Source organism: Pogona vitticeps, chromosome 10, assembly GCF_051106095.1.
Source record: "Pogona vitticeps strain Pit_001003342236 chromosome 10, PviZW2.1, whole genome shotgun sequence".
NCBI lineage: Eukaryota > Metazoa > Chordata > Lepidosauria > Squamata > Agamidae > Pogona > Pogona vitticeps.
In genome coordinates this window covers 5,316,532-5,342,464 of record NC_135792.1, presented here as the reverse complement: position 1 = coordinate 5,342,464, position 25,933 = coordinate 5,316,532, and the positions used below count along the sequence as shown (strand labels likewise).

The window sequence follows — 25,933 nt, the reverse complement described above, 5'->3', positions numbered from 1 at the left end:
ACCTTTCGTCATTTGTTGGTGTTGAGTTGTTTTTTGCTTGTTTGTTTTAAGGATCCACTTAAGCTGAAGATGAACAGGTGAACAGAACCATAACACAGGCTGTTAGTGGTGGAGAGGGGATAATTTAAAGTTGTTGGAAATAATTGTTGGATAGCTCAATGGTGTCTGCATCTGGCTGCTGAGCCAGCGGTTGAGAGATTGACAGGGACTCCTTGACAGAGGCTGCATTCAGTGATCCATAGGCTCGCTTCCAGCTCTGCAGTTCTAAGATTGTATTATATTATACAACAAAAAGAATCTGCTCAAAGATCAAAGATTCTACATTGGACAGCCGATGAAGAAAGTGTTCCTCTTAAGGATTTCCTCCCTAACTCTGCACTCAGTTATGCAATGAAAAAATATGTAATTCTCCATTTATTTTATTTATTTATTTATTTATTTATTTTATTTCTATCCCGCCTATCTGGTCATACTAGACCACTCTAGGCGGCTTACAATTGAAGCAACAATAAAATTATTAAAAACATTACAAATAGACAAAAATGGAAATCAAAGAATATAAAAGAAAAATCGTCAGGGATTATCTGTTGGGAAAGCCTGCCTATACATCAGTGTTTTCAATTGTTTCTTAAAAATGCCCAGCGAGGGAGCCGCGCGAATCTCAGGGGGTAAGTTGTTCCAGAGGCGAGGAGCCACCGCCGAGAAGACCCGATTTCTGGTCTTTTCCTTCCGGGCCTCTCTTGGCATCAGGCTCCTCAGCCTCACCTCCTGGTTCGCACGGGTGACACGGGTAGATCTAGGTGGGAGAAGGCGTTCCACCAAATATTGAGGTCCTAAACCGTTTAGGGCTTTGTAAGTAAGCATCAACACTTTGAAGTCGATGCGGAATCGGATGGGCAGCCAATGCAATGCGGCCAGAGTGGGCGAGATATGTTGGTATCTTCTCACTCCACTGAGTAATCTGGCCGCAGCATTCTGCACCACCTGTAGTTTCCGCAGCAGCCTCAAAGGTAGCCCCACGTAGAGCGCATTGCAGTGGTCTAATCTTGAGATTACAAGCGCATGTACCAAAGTGTTGAGAGCCCCCACATCAAGGTAGGGTCGCAGCTGGGCTATCCGCCGAAGATGGAAAAATGCGGTGCGGACCACGGACGCCACCTGGGTTTCCATAGTGAGCGCCGGGTCCAGATGAATCCCCAAGCTGCGAACCCCATCCCTGGCAGGCAGGGTCACTCCCCCCAAAATGAGGGAGTTTCCCAAATCCCCAACTGTGGGAGCGCCCACCCTCAGTACCTCCGTCTTGTCCGGGTTCAGCCTCAGCCCATTCTCCTGCATCCATTCCCGAACGGTCTCCAGGCAGCGCTGAAGGGACAGAACGGCATCTCCTGTAGTTGGAGAAAAGGAGATGTAGAGCTGTGTGTCATCCGCATATTGATGGCACAGGGCTCCACACCCCCTGATGACCCCCCCAGCGGCCTCATATAGATGTTAAACAGCATTGGGGAGATGATCGACCCCTGTGGAACCCCACAATTGAGGCTCCACGGGGCCGAGACATTCTCCCCAAGCTGTACTCTCTGGGGACGGTCCTCCAAGAAGGAACGGAGCCAGGCAAATGCCCGGCCACCTATTCCCAACTCGGTGAGCCTCCCCAGGAGGATACCGTGGTCAATGGTATCGAAGGCCGCTGAGATATCGAGGAGGACCAGCAGAGACATTTTGCCTCTGTCGGCCTCCCTCAACAGGTCATCACACAGGGCGACCAATGCCGTCTCTGTTCCATGGCGTGGCCTGAAGCCCGATTGGAATGGATCCAGGGCATCTGTGTCATCCAGGAACGCCTGAAGCTGATCGGCCACCACCCTCTTGACTACCTTGCTTAAGAAAGAAACATTGGCGACAGGCCTATAATTGCCAATTTCGTCCGCCGCCAAACTAGGTTTCTTTCTTATGGGCCTAATGAGTGTATCCTTGAGGGCAGAGGGAAATCTGCCCTCAAGGAAAGACCCATTAATTATTACAGTAGCCCATTCCGTTGTTGAAGGCCTGGCTGCCTTGATTAGCCAGGCCGGGCAAGGGTCCAAAGAGGAGGTGGAGGCACGGCAGCGATCAAGCGTCCTGGCCACAGTGTCGGGCGAAACAGGCTGAAAGGAGTCAAAAATCACCGGACAAGACGGAGCGCTGGACATCTCAGCTCGACTCACTGTATTCAAAAAAGGGGAGAGGTCCCGGCGGATGGCCTCCACTTTAGATTTTAAAAATGCTGCAAATTGGTCCGGTGTAAAACTAGGGGGAGGCTTATCACCTGGGCCAATTCCGGATAGGTCACGTACTATACGGAATAATTCCGCCTGCTGATTAGACGCCTCGCTTATCCAGTTAGCGAGGTATGTTCGACTGGCAGCCTTTACCTTGGCCTGGTAAAGGTTAGTAGCGACCTTAACAGCTATGCGATTAAAAACCGTCGGGTCCTTTCTCCATTTGCGCTCTAGCCGTCTCCTGACCCGCTTCGACGTCCGGAGATCCTGGTTAAACCAGGGCGCCGGGCGATCTCTGCGGCTGAGAGGGCGTTTAGGCGCGATCGTGTCTACGGCACTAGCCGCGGCTGTGAACCAGGCGTCGACCAGAGCCTCGACAGGAGCGCCGGCCAGGTCAGCCATAACCCCTCTCACGGCATCCTGGAATCCTGTCGGATCCAGTAGCCTTCGAGGGCGGACCATAACAATAGGTCCCTGCTCCCTGCGAGGGGGGAGAGCCATCTTGATGGTACACTTTATTAGGTGGTGATCCGACCATGACAAGGGGACCGACTCGAGGTCAGTCACCATCGGACCACTCTCGCTCCCATTGGTGGAAAAGACCAGGTCTAATGTGTGGCCGCCCACGTGTGTAGGGCCGTTGACATGCTGGGACATGTTCAAGAAGGCCATGGTCTCCAAGAACTCAAGAGCTGGTCCGGACGTTTCTGCCCCCGCATGCATGTTGAAGTCCCCCAGGACTAGTAGCCTCGGGGAACCCAGCAGTGCCGTGGAGACAAAGTCCACCAGCTCCGGTAGGGAAATGGCTGGGTCGCGGGGAGCACGGTAACCCAGCAAGATCCCAATACCGTCCCTGGCCCCAATCCACACGTGGAGAGCCATCTTAAATCATGTATGGCCCTTCCATCCCAGGCCATTTTTCAAAAATGGCTTGTCCTTGGAAAAGATAGAAGAGAAACCAAGTCTCCAGATATTCAACAAACACCCCCCCTTTCTTTCTTTCTTTCTTTCTTTCTTTCTTTCTTTCTTTCTTTCTTTCTTTCTTTCTTTCTTTCTTTCTTTCTTTCTTTCTTTCTTTCTTTCTTTCTTTCTTTCTTTCTTTCTTTCTTTCTTTCTTTCTTTCTTTCTTTCTTTCCTTTTTCTTTCTTTCTTATTTTTTATTTTGATTTAATAGAACTAACATACTTCACCCAGTTAATTATTTGATGCCCGTGAGTGGCAATAATATTAAGAATTACTAAGATTTGTAACAGCCTTGTTCCATGGCACTTTGAAACCTAATTTTCTAAAATCTTGAGTCTTAATCTCTGTTTCGTATTAGGCTTCCTCGGCTGCTTCAAGTTTTCTTTCATTTCTTTGAACTGCTGCACCCCAGTATTTTACCATGATGGCTGGTAGTACATAAATAGATCATGCACAGCTAAAAAGGAAGTCTAGCTTTTTATCAATATATCCTTGATTATGCAACGGTTCCTAAGGACTACCTAGGAAATTGGACTCTGTCTTATGAGTAGCGGGTTAAGGAGATGTGAGCTCTTAGAAACTAGTTCTGGGAGCACAACAAACCTACATTTGATGAGATTGAAAGCTTCTATGTTTGTTTTAAAATAAACTACAATACCCCATTATGTCTGAACCCAGTAAACTGTGATTTATGCTAACTATGATTAGCTCAGACAGACTAGGATCATACTATTGTTTCAGATTCTAATTTTTCAGAAACATTCAATGCCGAATCAGCTAGTTTCCTGAGTTCAGATGTAAAGAACAAGTGTGAGTTATTAAAAAATGGAAGTGGAGAGTAAGGTAAGGTGTACTCAAGACTCACTGGGTTTTGTTCCCATTGTGATAAACCATTGTTTGGTTGTGCATTTGGACCGTTGTGAATTCTGCAAGTCAGGACAGCTTTTTCCACTCACTCCAAAGGTCTGTACACTGAGTCTGTGCAGGACCAGGGAGTTGCTGTAGACAGACGGTCCATCTAGCTCAGCATTTCTTCTACACCAGTGGTAGGCAACACTTAGGGTGTGGTGCTTTTTCACTGGCACCCCTCACATCAGCCCAGTTGTGTCATTGCCACTACCAAATTTGGGAGCGGTATAGATGTATAGATAGGGACGGTATAGATCCTCCGGCAAAGACTCTGATATTGGGAAAGTGTGAGGGCAAGAGGAGAAGGGGGCAAGCTATAGCGCGCGCGCACACACACACACACACACACACACGCACACACACACACACACACACACACTTCCTCACCAGCATGGTTCCTTCAATAATGTTAGATGGGAACAAACAAGCAATCTTTTTGTGAGTCTCTCTAAGAACTCCTTGATAACATGGCATAAGCCTGTCCCCCTTATTGTTGTTGTTGTTAGGACCGCCCTTCCATCCCCCCTACAAAGCCTTCTTGCTTATTTGCCTTGCCGTTTCCTATCTTACAAGCCTTTCCCATCCTTGCTTGACATAAAACAAGCACCACCTGTTTTTTCTTTGTGCAATGTTAAGAGGTCCTTGATCCATGTGCTTCCTCCATTTGGACTTCGTTTGCAAGCTGCCATCTCGGCACGAGCCGGTTTTGACAGCCCAGTTCAACATTTGGAGCGGAATTACTCAGAATATCACTTAAAATTGCTCCTCATCCATCTTTCCGGTGGAAGGGAGAAAAAGGAGTTGTTTCTAAAGTAAAATTAGACAATAGAGGCAATTTCATTTTTTATGCATGGGAATGTAGAGTGCTTGAGGTTATTAGTTGAAACTGAGTAACCTTTGCAGGCTTTCATCTCTTTCTTTCAAATTTGAATATGAAAAGCATATTCAAGTCAAAGACCATCACTTTAATGACATTTGGCAGTCATTTGATTTATTAGGTTTTTAGGAAAAAAAATTCCTTTAAATATTTCATCGTACTATGCTAATCCTAGTAATATTGCCTGCTGAAGCCGTGTACCTGTATTAGCGGAGACAGAATGGTGTGGAATTTTCTCTGTCATCGTAGTAAAATTTCCATGAATCTACTGAATAATAAAACAACCTTATTGAAATATTCAGATTTGGGTTTTTAGTTAAGGTATCTTAGGATACATAATAAAAGGAAATGCCTTTTGAAAGGGGTGTGAGTAAAGTTACTTCATCAAATATTGAAGGGGGTTGACAGCAGTGGGTATTGTTCCATATGAAGGAGATAGATAGATAGATATGTTTATTTACACTGGAATACTCAGGGCTTTTCATTTGATTAATTATAGAATATAGTCCTGAAAACGCATCAATTGCCATGTTGAACTTGAATATTGTTATCGATTTTATGGTTTGAATGTCAGCCTCTAGAAACTCAATTTCCCCCTCCTCTTTCTCTCTCTCTCTCTTTTTTTGTAATTACCACCACAAAGTTAGTAATTTGAATTTACAACCAGAAAGGGTTCCTTCCGATTCCACACTGGAGAAATAGTCTTTTAATATAGAAGGGGAACCATAAAGAGAAAAGTTAAAGAAGAACTTGACAGTTGAGAGCGGCAAGGTGCTCCGTCTGCTCTTTGAAGAGCAGAATCTCATCCTTTGAATGTTCTTCTGTGTAGTCTAATTTTGGTATCACAGTGATTATGCCTCCTTTGAAACCACTGACTTATTCAGGAGAAAGTGTGTCTGCTGCCTTGCTAATATTTGACATGAAGAAAGGGGTGGCTTTTCCAAGCCATAAATGCAGTCAGGTGCAATTCAGTCTGCAAGCACATTTTTGGCACGCAGAGAGATGACCTTTCCTTGTTGTCTTAAGCTTAGCGAAGCAGTTTCAAGAGCTTATCCCTATGGTGAATAGGGCATTTTACTGCATCCAGCAGTAAAGCCCATACCCTTCATGTCGCACTAAGGGTACACTCTTCTTTTAAGCAGGAAGAAAAAAATTAGCATAGACGTGAGATGTGTGTCACCACACATTTTGGGACAGGTGTTGGGCCTGCCAATGGCTATCTGCATTTCCCAAATGTGTACTGTACTAGTTACATGTTTAAAGTTAACAGCCCTCTCCGGGTGACTTGATACGTACATGGATGCTTTTGCATCCAATTGAAATAATAAAGGAGGAGCATAAAGTGATTTTATTTTTTTTTTAGATTTGGGGACCTGTACCTGATCAACAAGTCTATTCATCTTGTTGGCATTTCTTATTTCTGTTTGTTTTAAATAGTCTGCTGATAAAATCCGTGTTGAAATAGTCTCGCTCAGCCTCACGGACAGCCAGATTGCGAGGGATGACACCATACAGCGGCTGTTTGTAGAATGCAAGATCTCTACTTTTCCGGCTTATGAAACACCAGTATCGCTTCCGAAACCCAGGATTGGACAGTGGGTCTACTTCAATTACAGCCATGGTACGTCTTCATTAAGTATATATCTTACTGTTTTTTTAAAGTTACTCCTGTTTGATCTGTCTCTTTTTTTTAAGTGATTCTTTTAAAAAGAAATACCCAAAAGATATTTGTGAATTATAATTACATGCAGGATCTCTGAGGGGTAGCCCAAGGTTTCATCTTCATTACACTCCTCCTTTCCATGATAGACAACTCATTGTCCTCAGAAAACACATAAGCATAGATAACAAAGAAGCAACACGGCTAGCGTTTGGGACATTGGTAGGAGACGATAACTGCCTTGGAGATAGGAAGCATTTGGTTTTCAGAACAACACCTCTCATTGGCCATGCTGGCTGTGAGATTCTGGGAGTTGTAGTTTCTTTTCCCTTCTCTCCTCCCACTCTTCTCTTGTCAGGGAATAAACAGAAGAGGGTCTGTCAATGAACAGGTTGGCTTCCAGGATGTTCGCGAGGATGAAAACTAGCTGGCATTGTTTCGTAATTTTGTTTGCAACTGAAAAATCATCCTTAGAGGAAATTGTGGACGAGGGCAAGCCAACGAGGAAGCAGCAGTTGGCAGGTTGTTCCTCCAAATCGTTATTTTTAATGTAACACCAGAGTGTTGTGTATAAGCCAATGAGTGTCAGGCCATCATAAATGTCGATGGCCGATTGTCATGCTGCAAAGTAGCGAAAACATTGGTGAGTTAATAAATCCACAGGATTAAAACAAATGCACCAATATTCGGGCATTCCCTGTAAAAAAGTTTACAGTTAAACTTTGATATGCCTTTGGAATACAGATATTAATGTTGCAGTATATTATTATATCCGATGGGAATGAAGCTGTTCTCATCCAGCTTGATTCATTTATAACCATAGTCATTTTTCAGGCACTATAGAAAGGCTCATGGTGACATTTAAAAAAAAAAAATCTTAGATTTCCAAAATTATTACTTCGCAGTTTGAACCTGAATGATGGAACGTGCCTTTTCGGGTTTATTTTTAATTTTACATTTAAAAATTGATTTTTCATTTCTCCCACTTTTGGAACTCTTGTTTGTACCAATGTTTTGAGTTCCTTTTGTGACATGTTTCAAGCACAGAATCCGTCCACGGATTTATTTATTCAGTCATTCATTTGTTCCAAATGTTTTTATAAACCACTCCAAACTGCCGTTTTCTTCAGGGCGGCGTAGATATTTAAAAACAAAAACAATCACTCTAACCACACATTTTACAATGGAAAGAGGTGAGCAGCCAAAATGGGATTGAGATATAAAAGTATTTAAATGTTAAGATCTATCATCCATCCATCCGTCCATCCATCCGTCCATCCATCCATCCATCCATCCATCCATCCATCCATCCATCCATCCGTCCATCCATCCATCCATCCATCCCCTGCACCATCTGGCAACCAGGCCACTTTGGGTGGCTAACAGCAAGACAAACAACACAGTATCAAAACACAATAAAAATAAAATAATAAAAACATTCAACTGATACAATAACTAGTAGGATAAATTAAAATTAAAATAGTAATGAAGTCAGAATGTGTATGTTTACTATGGCTTTACTCTGTTTCTTATTCACGCCTAAATTAAAATTAAAATAGATGGCTATGATGATGATTAAAAGGATGATGTTAACATAAAAAAGTAGCTGGCTTTGGTAGACATAACTCAAAGTTGAAGGTTTTAACATATCGCCTATATGCTACTAATGACAAAAGCAGGTGGCGCTCTCTTGGAAGAATGTTGCACCAGTAAGTGGCCTCTACTTGAGAAGTCTTCTTACTGTGATAGTATCCGTTACACCGTTATGAGTGATAGCACCTAAAGAAGGCTGTCTGACACCAACCAAGTTAATCAGGCAGAAACATATGGGAGCAAAGAACGTTGTTACCTTCTTGGTTGCTCTCTCTAGTGGGGATGCTGCTTTTGAAAGGTGCTATTTTATTATACTTTGATGCCAGTGAAATAGTTCAGGTACCCTGAAGTGACTGTGCTTGACTTTAAATCAGGAATGTGAGAATTTGACTCTTGACCTACCCAAAACCCATGGCTATTTAGAACATCCAAGCTTTTGAGGCCTGTTTCAACGATCTGGTGGGCCATCTTGTTTTTGTACTTCACCCTGATTATGTGGCAATCTGGGAATTAGACATTTTTCATAATTAGTCTTATAACTGGCAATACTTTATAAACTCTTTTGGAAAATACTTTTTCCCATAATCGTCACAACCTCGTAAGTTAAAACTCATTTCCAACATGGTTCCTTTGCTTTTCCTAGATCACTCCTTAAATAACTGGCCACCTGATTCACTGTTCCATGCCAGTTTTGCTTGTAAGTGAGCACCTTCTCGGGCAAACGCCCTAATGAATTTGCTGTTTGATAATGTCAGTGAGAAAGCCAATAATCTAATAGTAATGAAGTCAGAATGTGTGTGTTTACTATAGCTTTACTCCACTTCTTATTCATGCCTAATTAGATTTGAGTGTGTAGAATATTTGGGGTTAATTGAATATTTTCTTTAATAAAACTGAGATTTACATGATTGGGGAAAGGAAGTGTACTTTGAGCTTAGATGGAAACTAAGCAGTCCCCAGGATTTTGTATGAAAAAAGCATGATAAATCCATGTGTAATTTGAGAAATCATTTCTTGGTAAATAAAACCTTTTATTGAGTTTTTTATTATTATTATATGTATATTATAGCAGTGTGACTGGCTTTAAAAAAAAGCTGCTTTACATCTCAGCTGGAGGAAAAATCTTTTGGAATCTTGATTTAATAACTAACACTTATTGTAATGGTTCAGTGCTGTCACACCCTCAAGCCTGTACTTGCCTTTTTATCAGTCTGTAGGTAGGAGCGAAACCATTCTGCAATTAATGTATTCAATTTCGCGATCATAGTATAACTAAGAGAGATCATATTTGAATGTTCCTTTTTTTTTACTGTAGAGTCTGAATCCATATAAAGAGCCTTCCTAAAAGAGTGAGTTGTTCAGTTATCCTTCTAGAAATACTCTTTGTTTCTAGTTCTCAGTTGAGTAAATGGAAGCCAAAAGCGGAAGGTAACCCCAGAAAACATTGCAAGGAAGGTCACATTGAAAACATTGCCTTTTTAATTACAACTCTCAGAATCCCCCTAGCCAACATGGTTGGCTGGAGGATGCTAGAAGTTGTAGTCCAAGAAAGTAATGTTTCCAAGTGGTGATTATATCATAAATTTAGTGGCTTCCTCGTCTTCACTTTCTCACTGGATAGTTGTGGTGGGAGGAGGTAAAGACAGCGGAAACAGTAAATGCTTCATAGTGTGTGTTTCATAGCCTTACTACCCATGAAATTCTTCTGATCGACTTTTGGTACCTGCCCTCCACACACAGTGTATTTACTGGCTCCATTTCTATCCCATCTTTCCTCTGGTTATCCTAGGGTTCCCCTGGCCTGCACTTTTAGCCTGACAGCAGCAGGTGGGTAGACCAGGGTGATAAACATTGACCGAGGATACCCAACCAGTTCCATGGATCAGTATAAGCTAGAACATTGGTTTCCTGGGTCTCCACCCAGGACTCCAGCCACTGAACCACAAAGCTAGTCTAAATCTGGGATGTAGCATTTTCTGTGTAGCCCCAGCCTCCCTCGGAGAAAGGCAGCTTAGAAATGAAACATAAACAAAGCCAGCATGGCACCAGGCTCTCTCCTTTCGCTCTCTGTAGACCTTCCAATATGTCCCCGCTTACAGTCCATTAATCATCACTTGCCGTTTCATAGGTTTATCTGTGCCGCAGACTCAAAACTGATGTTGGGGTCATTCTTTCTTGTTGGGAAACTGGTAGAATTGTGCCTTTGTGAGAGGGAACTCTTAGTGGTCATGCAGAACTAGTCATTGTGGAGCTTCCAGCTAGAGTCCCAGACCCTTCCCTCCGTGTTTGTTTGATGCCTGTTCCTAACTTCTGTGGAAGTTCAAAACAAAGGAAGGGGGATCCTACATGAAAAGGCTTAAGAAGAACTTGACTGATCAGTTGCGAAGAGGGGAAAGCAACATCAAGCAAGCTTCATATCTGTGCTTTCCAACTGAATGTACTATGAAGTCTGAGACTAGGGAAAATACTGTAAGTGTAAGCAAACTGCCTTTATACTTGGAATAAATAAGTTACACCTTAGGGGTTGAGTCTTAACTTCACCTTGACAAAATGATCTCTTTTGCCCCCTTCTCCCGGACAAGGCCACCATAATTGAAATAACAAAGATTAAGTTCAGTTGATAGACACTGATAACAAGGAAATAGCATTTATATTTCATCGAGCCAAGAGAATATTGCCGTAAGAATGCTGAGGTGGCCAGAAAAGGTCCTGGAAATAAGATTAATGATGGTGGGCCTGAAGAATGTTATCTTGACTCTATATAAACCTGCTTGGGAATTGACACGAGAAAGGGGAAAGATTAATGAAATCTTCCAAGTTTTTTTTTTTATGAGATTTATATAGATCAGAAGCCTTTGGCCCTGAGATGTGAGTGGTTGATTTGGACAAATTGTAGATACCTAAGCAAGTGTGAATTTTTTTTTATAAAAGTGTGTGAGAGAAGGAATTAACAACCAGATACCCTTTGCATTTGGAATATTATATACAGTATTTCCTCTTTGTAGAGTATTCTACCTGTAGAGGTGTCCTAGACCCCTTCCCGCTTCATATTCAGAAAGTGCATAAAAATACTGCTTTTCAAGGAGGCATTCAGGATACCTGCCCTCTATAATGGTTTGTCACTTAGTCCTATTTTTCGCCACTATATTTTGTAGTTTGTATCTTGTCCGTTGCTGCCATGTTGGGTTTTTAAGTATGTGCTTCTCCTTTTATGTTATATATTTATATTTTTAATACTGCTGTAGTCTGATGTGGTGTGCTCTTTACGTTATTTTACGGCTGGAAAATAGAGATTGGCGTGAACCGCCATTCGGCGGATTGGGCCCATCGATGTTGTGTGAGTGCCCCAGATTCTCCACCCGGCCTCCTCCTGCGAGCGTCCAAGTGGAGGAAGAGATGGGGTAGGGAAGCCCATTGTTCATAAAACACAACGATCAATAAAATTAGAATAAAAACCCACAGAAAATAACACAATAACGAACTCAAAGACGTGCATAAATATACCTATGAATTGTATCCTGAGTTTCATTTCCCCCACCAAATCTGAACAGTTCATCATATCCCTTGTACAGTATATCACACAATTGGGAGGGTGAGTGTGTTATGATGCTTCCTTTTCATCATTGCAGGAGAGGAACTGAAGCTCAGGGACAGTAGCTTGCTTAAAGCCAGCTAGCCAGTTCATGGCAGGGGCAAAATTCACCCTGGCAACTTCTGCATTTATTGATCAGCCATGGTTGTTTAAATGAATGCTTTTTACTCCCAACTTAGAGTGGGGAAATGCTTTTATTGTGACTTCACATGCTCGGACGATGTTTCCAAAGGGAGCCAGCCCTGTGACCTGAATCAGGAAATTTCCAAAAGGGTAGACATTTCGGTCTGCTGCAGGAAAAACACAGAGTCCCATCGCACTGTTAAAGACAGGCGACAGGATCTCACTTGGAAATCCGGAGCGTACGGGCTGTGTACCCAATCCCTCTCTTCCTTTTAGGCAAGCCAGAGAGGGCCCTGTCCAAAATGACGCAAGGGGTGAAATTAAAAAGTCCTTCTGCACACGCCAAGGGAAGGGGGGGAAACAGCTGCATGCACAGCTGTCCATTGTAGTCAACATGAAGAGGATTTGAGCCTTATACACTTTTGTACCATGAACTATATATATATGAACTATAGCACATTTCATTGGCTGCACGTTATCTGAACATTTTAGGGTGCTTTTTTTTTATTTAGACAAGTAAATGTCAAGCCGTAGCCTTCCATACCCTGCTGGTCTAAAAAGTTCTCCTCGTTGCCTGTTGTGGCAGGAGAGGAGGATTAAATTACCGGGCTTGTCAAAAAGGACAAGTGCTCTGCCATACATTATATCGCTATCACTGACTCTCACCGTGTGAAAGAAACCACCGTAAATCTTCTCCGTTGCAAAGCTGTAAAAGCCAGTGGCTTTTACAGTCCTGACGGCCAGGGCCATTAACAGGAAATGACAGCTGTGTGGTATTCTTAGATGCTGTCCTGTATCTTTTCCGACAGCATGTGCCTAAAGCTGCCAGCGATATGACAACTGGATCACATGCCATTTCCGACTTCGACTCCCGTTTTCCTCCCTGTTTTGTTTTGTTTTTCGGACGGCCACCCTTTTTCCCCCTTCCCATCCCCACTTTTCTCCAAAGCCACGGACACACGGCCCCTTCATGCGTAGCAGTTACCCAGTCCTACAGGTCTTGTTTTTACTTCTGGTGTTGACCAGAAGGTATTTTTAAAAGTAGGGTTAACGGCACCCTTCTTCGAAAGCGACATTAAAAATTGATCTAGGGAAATATTTCCATAATGACAAGAAGAGCCTGGGCTGACAGGTAATATAGTCTTCTTTTTAGCATGATAGCTCATGAAGGTTTTCTTCATTATGCATTTGTTTATTGTCAATTTTGTATATCATTTTGGATCCTTTAGTGGCTTTAGTCTTTGGCTTGGAGCCAGAGGTTGGGAGTTCAATCCCCCCCCCAGTGCCTGTTTGATAAGAGCTGGACTCAATGATCCATGGAATCTCTTCCAGCTCAGCACTTCTAAGATGATGATGATGATAATGATTCAAAAATACCAAAAAAAAAACCCTTATAAAAACTGTAAAAACACGATAAAAACACAACAGTCCTATTTTTTAAACCCTCTTCAGTAGCAAATGACGAAGACAAAGCTTGCCTGACGAGAAAAGTCTTTGCTTTCCCCTCCCCGGCAACAAACAATGTGAGGAAATGTGAAGTGCTAATAAAGAAGGCACTCCACGAAGCTGTTACATGAAGTAAATATTAGGCAGCAATTTACCAAAAAAAAAGTAAGCAGAAACATTTCTTGGTTCGAAAACAACAAAGCGCCTGGTGACACTAATTACATGATTCTAGCCCACTTCCTCAGATGCATGGAGGGGTAGGGCTGTTGTGTTTCTATTGTTGTTTTTAATGTGTGTTTTCAGCTGATTTACTCGCTTGCCAAACTATATTTGTTTAACTCTTTTTTTAATATTGCAATAATTTCTCGTTCTAGCTTTTATTTTTGTTTCTTTTAATGCTGTAAGTCACCTTTGATCCTTTTCCAGAGAAAGGTGACTTAGGAATATTTAAAATAAAATAAATCAACCCACCAGTCAACCTCTGGTGCTCCATCTTCCTGGATTTTAGGGAAGCTGTAAATTTAAATGCCAAAAAAAAAAAAAGGTAGGGGAAAAGAAACCAAGAAACTTCTTTCCAGTTCTTACAGCAAATTGTGCCGACTTTATTTTCTCTTTGGCTTTGAAGTGATGCATGTGGATGAAGCAAACAATAAAACGAGACGAGATTTCCTCAGGGCCGTAGTCCAAGGATCGGAGCCCAGCCCTGGAAGGTATGTTTTGGAGCCAATAAGTATTGGGATGCTTTGATCAACTTAATTTGCCATGCAGATTGATTTATAATTGCATCTGAAGGGGAGATATAAAGAATAAATGAATGCCTAAATAATTAGAAAAAAAACTTACCTGTTATTCCACCTGGATAAGCTGTTCAAAGTAGCATGTGTCGTTGTTATCAGTTTTTTTTCCAATATGGTAGCTACTTATCTACTTTGGGTTGTTTTCTCGCTGTGTATGGGTTGAACCCACTTGATTCTGGACACACACACAAAATCAGCTTCTCTTTTCTCATGCCCATAGCTTTTCACGTGGTCAGATCAGCAATGAGGATGCCAGACTAGCACACTTCCCTGCTCATGTGTTGACTAGACACAGTTAAGAACACTTAAGGAGGGCTACACCCTGCTCATGAACAAAGGTTTTATACCCCATAATACCTTGGAATTCTCATTGGGATCAGAAAATATCCCAGAGGCTCACACAAAGTACACATGTGTTTATTTTGTTAATCAGAATGCATAACAATTATGATCCATAAGTACCAGTTCATTCAGAAGCCTGGGAGTTGCTGATCAGCCTTTCACACAGTTCAGTCACCCATGTATTTAGAGATGGACGCTGCAGACCTGAAGGGTAGTTATTGGTATAAAGGCGGTAATCTTTGTTTCCTCCATTTTACTTTAAAATTGAGCTTCCTATATTGGCTGGGGTGCAATTTGTTAATGGAATCCGACAGGAAGCGCCATAAAATGATCCCTTAAGAGAAAGCACATATCACATCTAAAGCGCTTTGAAGTTCAGAAACAATTCAACCCCCCCCCCTTTTTTCCCCGTTTTGAGCAAACAAGCAAAGGACTTCCAGATTTATCGCATACAATAGTCAGATGGGTAATATGCTGGGAGTAGCAAAACTCCAAATACTATTACAGATTTCCCCAATAGCACTGTGTTCTCCAGCCAAGGTGGTTTTTTCCTTGGTCAGATCCAAGTCAAGTGACAAAGCAAAACCTTCCACTCAGGCTCTGAAATTCTGTAGCTTCAAAGTCTTGATGTAAGAATCCAACCCAGGGAAAACAGTTCTCAGTCCCTCTGGCTCCGTGGGTAGAAGATACAGGCCCATTATTTCATTCTTGTCCCTATCAGCAAGCTTGTGGGGGAAAGGTCCATCAAAGCAAGCTCTTTTTTTCCAAGAGCATTTCCTTCAGGGTGATGTTTCTGATTCTCAAGAGCTTCTGACACCTCACTCTTCAACAGAATTGAATGTGTTTAAGAGGACTTCCAAGAGCAGTGGTTTTTTTTAATTGTCTTTTTCTTTGAGTAAGTTCACAATCCTTGCCCCTTGGCCAAGAAACATCTCTAAAGTCAAAACCGGAAATGCATGTTTTAATCATCATCATTACCTTTGAACTGCAGAGCTGGAAGAGACTCTATGGCCCATTGCGTCCAGCCCCTGACAAGGAGGCACCGTGGGGAATTGGACTACTAACCTTCTTGGTCTGGTAGCCTCCATGTGGCCTCTAAGGTCTCTGAAGTTGCCCACTGTTGAATTAGTCCATGTTAAAATCCCTCACGCCTGCTGCAATGCTGTTCAGGTGTTGTTGTTGTTGTCCCTGTGGGGCTAGTGGTCCAATTTCATGATTTACAGACACGTGGAGCATTGGCAGGTACAATCTTTTTCCTCGTGGACCTCTTCTGTTCCATGCCTAGTTTACAGAAAAGCTCCATGTGTCTCCCTGTCAGCCAGGGCATTAGCAGGAAGACTTGATTGAACAGAGGCACACAAAAGCCAATGACACCTCCAACATTTTTTAGAAGTGACATCCATCAGACGAAAGCATTTTTTCAGCAGTTCCTAAGTCACTGCCATAGCATATGGATTGAGCCCTTGCCAACTGGACTGGCTTATCCATGAAGCCACCTCAGAAGTGGGTCTGTAAGGAGAGAAAGACTCAATCCACGGACACAGCACATATTGAAGCTGGATGCATTGCTCCCTCGGCACATGTTTCTCATCACAAGGCCTTATATAATAATATCAGGGTAAACCTTTTTTTCTTCTCTCATTCTGTCTCCACTGAAACAGGAACTAAACTTTAAAGTTTAGGAAGCCGAAGGAGCAAGGATAAAAATACCAGCCCAAATTAGGTACACATGGCCTCGTGTTGGGGCAGAATAAGTCAGCGATAGCTAACCTTGTACAGTGGTACCTCGGTTTATGAATTTAATGCATTCTCCGGGACGTTTTGTAATGTGAAAAATTTGCAAACCGAAACATGGTTTCCCATAGGAATGCATGCACGGGGTCGGCGCTATAAACCTCCCAGGCGCAATGCAAACTTACTTCGTATTGCGGAAAAAATTCGTAAGCTGAGGCATTACTTTTGATGGATTTTCATTCATAAACTGAAAATTACGTGAACCGAGGCGTTCGTAAACCGAAGTACCACTGTAGTAACTTGTAGAGAGGAAGGCGAAGACGAAAGCTGTGTAGCTCGTGAAGGAACCATTGCACGTTCCACCAAAGCCCTCTGTCGGCTACCGAGACAAAAAACTGTGCAAAGTTTTGCATTGGGTTTATCAGTGCTGTGTAAATGCAGTGTCTTAATGGAGGACTCAAGGAAACGGAACCAAAGTAGAGTCGCAGAATAGTAAAATGATAACTCTTACATCAGAAGAAGCAGGCTGCAGTGTAGGAAAGTGAACGCCAAACAAAACTTATTAGTTTTGGGGGTACCACATGATTCTTTGGCAGAAGCCTGACATTTGTGCCATGGGAATTGTGGGGGTGGCGGATTCTACCCATTTTAAAAGGCTTGTGTCGGGTGCCGCAGCATCTTCCAGCTGAGCCAACAATTGCACACCAGCCAGGCAGCCATAGGGGAGAACAGCTTGTGCCGTTGTCCCCACACCACCCTGTTTCCTCAACAGGATTTTGGCACAAACTAGCACGTCTCTTCCTCGGGGAGTTTCCAAAACAAAATGCGTGCTTTTCACTGCAGTCCATTCATTTAAGATTCCGCCCCATTTATGGGTTAACCAGCTAACAGCCCAGTTCTGTAGATGCCTGCTCTGATGTAACCCAGGTTCGGTGGAACTTCTTCCCAGGTGGATGGAAATAGGATCTCCACTTAAAGCTTTAGTTTGTTAATTTACCTATTAATCATCATTTTCTTCTTTATGAAGCCAGGTAGCGCTTCCTTAAACTCTTATTTATTTATTTTTTAAAAGGGGAATGAGGTTCAGGGTCTGTTGAAGAAAGTGACATGGCTCAAAACTCTTAGCAAACCTCCATGCATACATGAAATATAGTGGGATCTTAATTTAAACCCATATGAGCATTTAAAGCTGTGCTTTGATTTTAGCCCTGTTGTACAGGTAAAGGTCCTTCCTCCTACCATTAACACATTGATCTTTTGGATGAGCTTAGAAGAGAAATTATTTTCCAAAGCAGCTAAAGTGTCGTGAGTAGTGGAATTAATTCCCATTGGCATTGATGGTTTCATAGACGTGATTCTTGCCATGCACAACACACTTAACAATCTGTAAAGCCAACATTCTGTGGTTTGGCTAGACCTCCCGAATTGTGGAGTTGGCTAAGGTGCCAGAGAAGGTAATAAATTACACGTGTCTCCATGTTTTCGGGCCGTTCTGTGTTTTCAAGTCAATACAGGGCCAAGCCATGTTGGAGGAAGTGAGCTATTTGTCTACTTGTTAAAGGATAGTGTGCTTTTAAAATTTTCACATAAGGGAGCTGTGCATTCCAAAGGATGGTTTGTTTCAATCCTTTGTAGTTAAGTAAATAGCTTCATTGGCAGAACTTTACAGGGCCTTTCAGCATCATAACTAAGCCACTTTGTGAATAATCCTCCATGAGAAATGTGTACATCGAAAGGTCATTTTACAGTAATGTATATACATGTTTGAGACATCTGCTGGAGAATAACATATTTTTCTCCTGTCAAAACAAAAGGATATGGCATGTAGGTTTGTCTGTCCGTCTCTCTGTCTTCATAGCCGCCTCCTACTCCATAGCCAACAAGAGTCCCAGAGCCATTTTCAGATGGTGCTCTATTTTTTTTTAAGACACAACAGAAATAGAAAAAGGAATGGGGAGGAAAGAAGGTAGATTGGATCTCTTTTCCGTTATACCTCTTTCTACTGCCCCCAGTTGGAATGGCTGATGATGGCTCCCTCCTTGACTCTGGGCTCCCACCTGGACTGTAGAGCAGTGGTCCCCAACCCTGGGCCTCCAGATGTTCTTGGACTTCAACTCCCAAAAATCCTGGCCAGTGGAGGTGGTGGTGAAGGCTTCTGGGAGTTGTAGTCCAAGAACATCTGGAGGCCCAAGGTTGGGGTCTACTGCTGTAGAGGGAGGCATAAAGAGGTCTGCATTTGTGTGCCAAGGAAGAAGGGGAAATGCTGGTGAAGAAATTTTCATCATGAGTTTGACACTTTCCATAGACCTTCCTTCTTCAAAGAAATCTTTGCCATGTTTCGTTCTTTCCGTAGTAAAGACCTACTTGTCCATTTCCGCACATCCTCTCCACTGGTTTCCCCTCCGCCACCTAGGTGAGCGATGGCGAACCTCTGGCACACGTGCCATAGCTGGGGCGCAGAGCCCTTTCTGCGGGCAAGCAAGCCATAAGTCGCCGGATCACTACTCCCACCCCCCAGCCAAACCTCAGGTACTGGCATGTTGACAAGCAGTGGGCCAGGATCCGGAGCTGTTGGCATTGGTGGCAGATCCAGAGTGGGATCTTGAGGCACCTCCGTGCCCGGGATTCCCCCTTCTGCCACCCCTTCTGGTTCCGCCACAGCCCGCTGCCCGCTGTGTTGTTTTTTCCAGTTTGGGCACTCGGGCCCAAAATGGTTTGCCGCCATTGACCTAGGTGTTCAGTACAATCAGCGATGTGAAACTACAGGTGTCGATTAAAAGGACTAGTTGAAGCACACTGAATATAACCCAGGCAGGATGTATGTGTTATATTGGACCCATGGAAATTGATATAAAGCAGCTGGATAATACAACCCTGCAAGGTTTGGCACAACTGCCTTGCAGGCTGGGGATTTTCAGAGGCGTAGTTTAATACAAAAAAAGACCCCCGATGTTTCCATATTCTGTTCCTTCTTAGTGGCAACTTAATTCCCCCTTTCCATTTAATTTATCCAGAACTTACCCACATCACTAGGGATCCCAACTATGAATTTATATATGCATTTTCTCCCTGCCCCCACTTTGGCAGCATACGATTCACAGTGGTCACTGACCCCCCAGAGGACGAACAAGATCTTGAGTGTGAAGATATTGGCTTTGCCTACATCAGTCTGAGTGATATATTTAGGAAAGGGCGAGACATGATGGAAGAAGATATCAATGGTGAGTTCCAGCTCATTTTTAATTCTTTTTCCCAATGTTCAGTTCTCAAATTATTTTTAAGATGGGGTTGGGGATCCTGGATAGTCCTCAGATGATCGATTATCAAGGGCCTTCAGAAGAAATGTGGCCTGTAACCCTGGAGATCCAGTGTCAGACAGTGCCAGCTTAGATGGGCCAATGGCCTGACTCCATTCCTAATACTGTACCTGTGTTGTGTCTGCAGCTTTGGGGCTGAGCACCAGGTCTTAGGAGGACCCCTCGAGGGGGAAGAGAGAGATGTGGAAACAATGCCGTAGGTGGGCATGAGAAGGAATCCAGCAAGTTGTGTGGTTGGACCAGGTCAAATAGTGGCCGCGTGATAGATAACATTTCCTAAACAGAGAATTTGTCCTCATAGTTACATACGGTTGTTTGTTTATACTCAGCTGTTACTTTGGAAAATTCCATTTGGAAGTGTAGAAAGAGCCACTGCTTAATTTTCAGCGAGGAACTCTTGACACATATACAGTGTGTGTGTCCATGTTTTTCCTGCATTCGAAAATAACAAAGTTTTATGGTTTTGTTACTAAAATCTCCGCTGTGTTCTGTATTAAGACCTCCAGCTAGGGAAGTGGGCAACTCTTCCCCAGCACCCCGACTGTAGTTCTCGGACCTCTTTCCATCCTGTTGCCACCTGACACCTGGCAGTTCCGTTGCTACTTCTCCCTTTCTCTTCCAAAGGCCTTTTCTGATCCGTGACCGAAACGGAAGTTCACTCACAGGCGTGGGAGTTCTGTGAATGTGTGTACTCGCTTTTGATGTCGCTTCCCCTCCCTTTGTTTCTTCTCTAGTTGTCAATACGCAAGACGATGGAGCAGTAATTGGGAAGCTCAGAGTAACCGTGGAAGCCCTTCATGCTCTGCGCTCGGTCTACAAGGAGCGTGGAAATGGACGGGAGACTCAAAAATAAGCCCTTTGCGCCAATGGGTGTGTCTTCGCTCAGCGTAGCCTACGCTGGGCGCAGCTCTGGGAAGACAGAGATGCTACAGTATAGTTAATGTATAATTTATATGTAAATGGTTCACCATTTTCAGCTGTATAGTTGTTTATTTTTCCATCTGTTTGGGGTTTTATATATGTCTTTACACTCTGTGTGTGTGTGTGTGTGTGTGTGTGTGTGTGTGTGTGTGTGTGTGTGTGTACGCGTGTGCGTGCACTTCTACCCCTACCTACAGTGGATACCAGCTTGTAAATAATTAATACCTACATGATTGAATGATGTGCTTTATTTGCATTTTCGACATATTTTTTGCCTTACATAAAACATAATAAAAATGCAAGTGAAATTTTTAATTTTTAATAATAATAAAAAAACCTTAAGCCTTAGAAAACTGATTAAAAATACTTTTATGTTATCCCTAATCACCCTGATAAATGGAATGCCTGCGATTAGCCTCATTAAGAATTTTATACTGTGAAGCTTTTATTAGAAGCAATATATGAAAATTACTTGGATTAATGTGTTAATCTGCCTCTTTAAAATGCTAATATCCATTTTATGCACATTAAATCTCAGTATGCATTTTCTTTGATGCATGCCGTTTCTATCAATTAAATATAAAGAACGAGACTGGTCCCAAGACTTATTAAATTACTGCAAGCTTTTATAAAAAGAAACACACAACTTTTGCCCTTCTGCTAACGTTATAATCAGTTGTTTGTGATTATTAAGTTTGGAGGGGAGGGTGTTCCTCAAACCCCCTTTTTTGTTTTGTTTCTTTTTCATCTGCAGGAAAAAGAGATTTACATATTTCAGCTCCTGGCAATCAGAGTGTAAAACAACACTCTAAAAGAATCGATCAGATTATCTCGCACTCAAGGCTGGGCCACTTGTTCCCACCCCCCACCCTCTTTAAATCATGTTGAAAACTTAAATAAAACCTGAACAATGAATACTTGTATCCTAATAGTCAGTGTTTGAAAAATAGCCTCGAAACTCAATTTTCCACTTTTCCTCCATTGGTGAGGAAGGATTTAATTGGTATCTTTTAGAAGAGCTGTTGGGGGGTGGGGAGAAACGATAAGTCCGTAGATGAGATTCAGATTGTGGGGGAATGTTAATGTTTCGTATTTGAGTTATATACACTTTGTTATCTTTTTCATTTCTTTGAACAGGATTTCATAGGTAGAGCTAGCTTCCCAGTGTTTGCAAAACAGGCTATATTTCTTTCGCGAGCATATGTAAAGTATTCGGAGAGATAAGTAATTTATTAAAATCTACCTAATTTGCCGTGATATATTAAATCTCCAGTTCAGTGCTCACAGACCATTTCATTTAAAGAATTAGGCACCCCCTCTTTGTGTGATTAAAGCTCTGGAAAATGAGTTCTTTGCTCCTATTTGTGAACATTCAGAGCCTGCTAATGGCAAGAAGATGGAATAGATTATGAGACAATTCATTACAGTTCAAGGGGGGAGGGAAGCAGCATAAATGCAAAAGGGAGAAAAACATACAAGTATGAGTATCTGCATATAGTTTGAACCATCTGTGCTCTAATGGCTTCAGATACGTCTCTTTGCCGTGAGCAGGCTTTGAAATGGCAGCCATACAATATTAATTTGTTGACGTGCATCAAGAGGCCAGCAGAATATATATTTTGACCACAGAAATCTCTGAATTCTGCCATTAAATTCCCCACTCCCTCATTCCGGGTCTTCAGGGACCCACCCTCTCCAAGGAGCAAGCTGGGCAAATTCTCCCGGCAAGTTATTCCTGTGGAACGTTCTAGAAACCGCAGAGACGTTCCCTTTCCCTCCCCCCAGCACACAACAGGGCCCTGTTTGTGTTCTCACTTACACTGGTTCTTAGCTCATTGTCTTTGGCGTAAATTTCTTAGTGTCCTTTGGCTCCCTGCAACCATCTTCTCATTAAGCCTTGTTATTATACATTTCACTAATTTGAAACAGCATAGCTTCGACACCGAGATTTACAAAGTGGCTTTTCAGAAAGGCGGTTGTGGTATCTGAGCAGGAGGTTTGTATTATTTACCTAATATTTTGCAACCCAAAACAACATCTCTTCCTTATAAAGAAGTAAATACATAGGCTCCCTTCCCAACTGTTCAACAAACTCTGCAGGGTAACTGCGTCACAGAAGCCCTCGGGGATAACACCAGCCAGGAAACGAGATAAGAACTTTATTGTGTATCTCAATCAAGAACAGAACAGCAACCGGAAACTTGAGTTCAGTAAGCTACAACTAACATCAGTGCCACCTAGTAATTCAATCATATAACAATGCTATCCATGCAGTTAATAATTGCCGTGTTCTCGTCTGCGGTCTTTTCAAATGACCATCTCAGGCTGGAAAAGAAAATCATCCCCTCACTAAGAATATTGGCAATTTAAAGTGAAGTGTTTCGTTTTCAGCATTCGCAGGCAGAAGGATAGACATTGCAGTCATAAAGCCATATGGAAGTAAGAGGAAAGCAGTACATTCTGGCCGACTTTTGTCCACCTCGCCTTTGGTTGACTGGAATTGCAGGAAATCCCACGTTTGATCCATGATGTTTTCAGGAAGGTCTGTGGAAGAATACCAGTGTCTTCGAAGCATGGGTCGCATCCTATCCTGATTATCTTATCACAATTTGGGCACATCACGAGTAGGCAAGATTGTCTGGAAAAGACAATAATATTAGGAAAGGTTGAAAGCAGCAGGAAAAGAGCAAACACGAAATGGTTTGACACCCTAAAGGAACCACAGACTTGAGTTTACAAGAACTGAGACGGCTGTTGAGAGGGCATTTTGGAGATTGTTCACCGTACATCGGAAGCAACTTGATGATATGGAACAACAACAACATTCTGACTTGGGAGTTATCTTCAAACACCAGTTCTATATACGCAATGAAAGAAATGGATCCATATACATGTGTTGGACTTTAAGTGGAGGGTAGGTGGGAGAAGGTTGAAGAGCTTTATGTTGGAGAACATCATTTCTAAGCTCCCGTGGATCCCTCTGCTGAGAACAGAGGATCAATCATATAAACCAAATAAATAGATACTAATAATTGTTAAGCTCGATGGATTAAGAGTCTGGGGTCAGGATAAAGCAGAGTATTGGTCTAGATGAAGTTAAGGACTCTCCTATCATTAGGGAGGATGATGTGACCACGTTCCGTGGGAGGAAGCGGAAGAGTAGCAAATTCTGCCACTTCTGCTATTAGGAAACATCCCACCTCTCCAGCTAGCCTCACTCTCTTTCCTACCACCCATTTCTCACTTTGTTGTGCCTGGAGATCTCTGATGGTCATGCTTCCCTTTGGACAACTCCATAGCTTAGCTCCTTTGCTTTATCACCCTTCCTTTTGTTATCTTATTTACTCTTTCAAAGAAATGTTGGACCATATTGGCTAGTGCCAGCAAGTCAAAGCCAGCAAGGAAGAGGCGGCGATGGGACACAGGTAGCTGTAGCAGAATGGGATAAGGTGAGCTAGACCCAGAGGTGGCAGCTGAAGATGATTGCAGGGTGTAAGGGATTGAACTAATCTGATGCTTCACATTAGCTATGCCAGTGGCCTTCTCAACCTTTGGTCCTCCAGATGTTCTTCATCTTCAGCTCCTAGAAACCCCGGCATGGCCAGTGGTAGGATTCCAAAGTTCAAAACAGCTGGGGTCCAAAGGCTGTGAGAATCACAGATGTAAACTTGTAACTTTCCATCGTTCCAGATGGACTAAAGCAACATCCCGTGTGAACTGTTTTCAACAAGGACCGTGGATTCAAATGACTCCATGTAAAACCTAAGTTAAATCCTTACTGTCTTGTTCCACTTTGAAAAAATGTGGTTGTTGTTGTTGTTGTTGAATAAGCTTTCTTTTGAGGCAGAGCCTGTTTCATCAAACATGGAGTATGATTTACGCTCTATATGGCAAAACCCAGTTCCTTCGGAATTTTCAAAGAGGTGACACTCAGTGTTGTTGCAAAAATGACAATGGATCTTGTTGTTTCTTCCGGCAAAATGAGTCACAGCAGAAGTTTTTGTGGGCTTAAAAAACTCTGCCTTCCCTCCTGATTTTAATTCACTCTATTACTAAGCCCAACAAGACGTTTCACCAGGATCCTTGTCACCAAGTATGTTCTGTCCAAGCAGTGTATTATGTCATGCACTTTAAATAGTTACTTTTTAAAAGTAACTTTCTACACTCTGGTTCCCTGTGCATATCCCTACATTGCAGTTTCAAGGAGAATTATAACAGCGTTTAAAACTTTGTTTTTTAAGGCTATGATAATGTACTTTTAAGCACATCAACAACATATATTTTAAAAGAACAATGAGTGCCTTGGCAATGTTTACTGGAAGTCCTGGTTTTATGGGCATGGGTTAAATCGCTGAGCCACTTGGCTGTCGATCGAAACGTCAGCAGTTCAAACCCGTGCGACGGAGTGAGCTCCCATTGCTTGTCCCCAGCTTCTGCCAACCTAGCAATTTGAAAGCATGTAAATACGAGTCAATGAATAGTTACCGCCTCAGTGGGAAAGTAACACTGTTCCGTGTCTAGTCATGCCAGCCACATGACCACAGAAAGCGACAATGGACAAATGCCGGCTCCTTGGCTTACAAACAGAGATGAGCGCCAGCCTCTAGAGTTGGACACGACTGGACTTAATTGTCAAGGGGGAACTTTTACCTTTACTGGACAACCTGGTTGTATGGGCATAGATGTCTCATAAGAAGCTGCCCTAAACCCATTTGATCATTGATCCGTCTTGCTCTGCATTATTGGAAACAGTTTTCCGCAGCTTCACCCTGGAATGTTTCCACGCTCTTTCAGAAGATCCCATGGTCTTGAACCGACAGCCTCCTGCACGCTGCAAATCATATACCCTATGAACCAGATCATCCCCTCCCTCAAATGTTCTCTCCTAACCAGCACAGAGTGATATGGACAGAAGCCGACTTTCTGGGTGAGTGTGAGAAACGTTCTCGTGCTAATTCCCAAACCTTGGTCTTTGTGGTAACTAATAGTTCCCAGCCACCGAGAGGGCCAGGGGCGAGGGTGGGGAACCCAACCACTGTTATGGTTACCAAATGTGGCTTATTCAGATTATTTTCCCTGAGAGTTGAAGCAGGACAGCATCTTCCAATTTACAATGCTTTGCTGATGCATCCCATATTATCAGTTTATTAAAGGGAGCCAAGGGAAATTGGCTTAATGGAATAAAATTCCATCAAATTAGTATCAAAGCTTAACTGCTTTGCCTGAGCTTTACAGTGTCATTTTCAAGAGTCAAGGTAGTCAATAGGCGGGCTGTCAAAAGTAAGAAAAAGCAAGACACAGCTTTGCATTTTTTTTTTAAAATTATACACTAATTTATATTAAGAGATGCAACTTTAGGAATGGCAATCTATGGTTTAAATAGAAATAAGAGTGCATCTCT

At 42.7% G+C, this 25,933-nt stretch overlaps 1 protein-coding gene across 5 annotated transcripts in view; it reads left to right on the top strand.

Annotated features, from left to right (window-relative positions):
• The window catches only part of RPGRIP1L (RPGRIP1 like), a 65,448-nt gene extending 44,001 nt beyond the window's left edge, over positions 1-21,447 (top strand). For 2 of the 5 annotated variants that reach the window (XM_020800042.3, XM_020800038.3), the window contains exons 23-26: positions 6,445-6,628; positions 14,047-14,131; positions 19,382-19,515; positions 20,346-21,447. In XM_020800042.3, coding sequence (XP_020655701.3) covers positions 6,445-6,628; positions 14,047-14,131; positions 19,382-19,515; positions 20,346-20,464 — 522 coding nt within the window. In that variant the 3' untranslated portion in view covers positions 20,465-21,447. The remainder of the gene's footprint in view (positions 1-6,444; positions 6,629-14,046; positions 14,132-19,381; positions 19,516-20,345) is intronic. The other 3 variants (XM_020800035.3, XM_072980860.2, XM_020800044.3) reach the window with 2 other exon arrangements.
• The last annotated feature ends 4,486 nt before the right edge of the window (positions 21,448-25,933 follow it).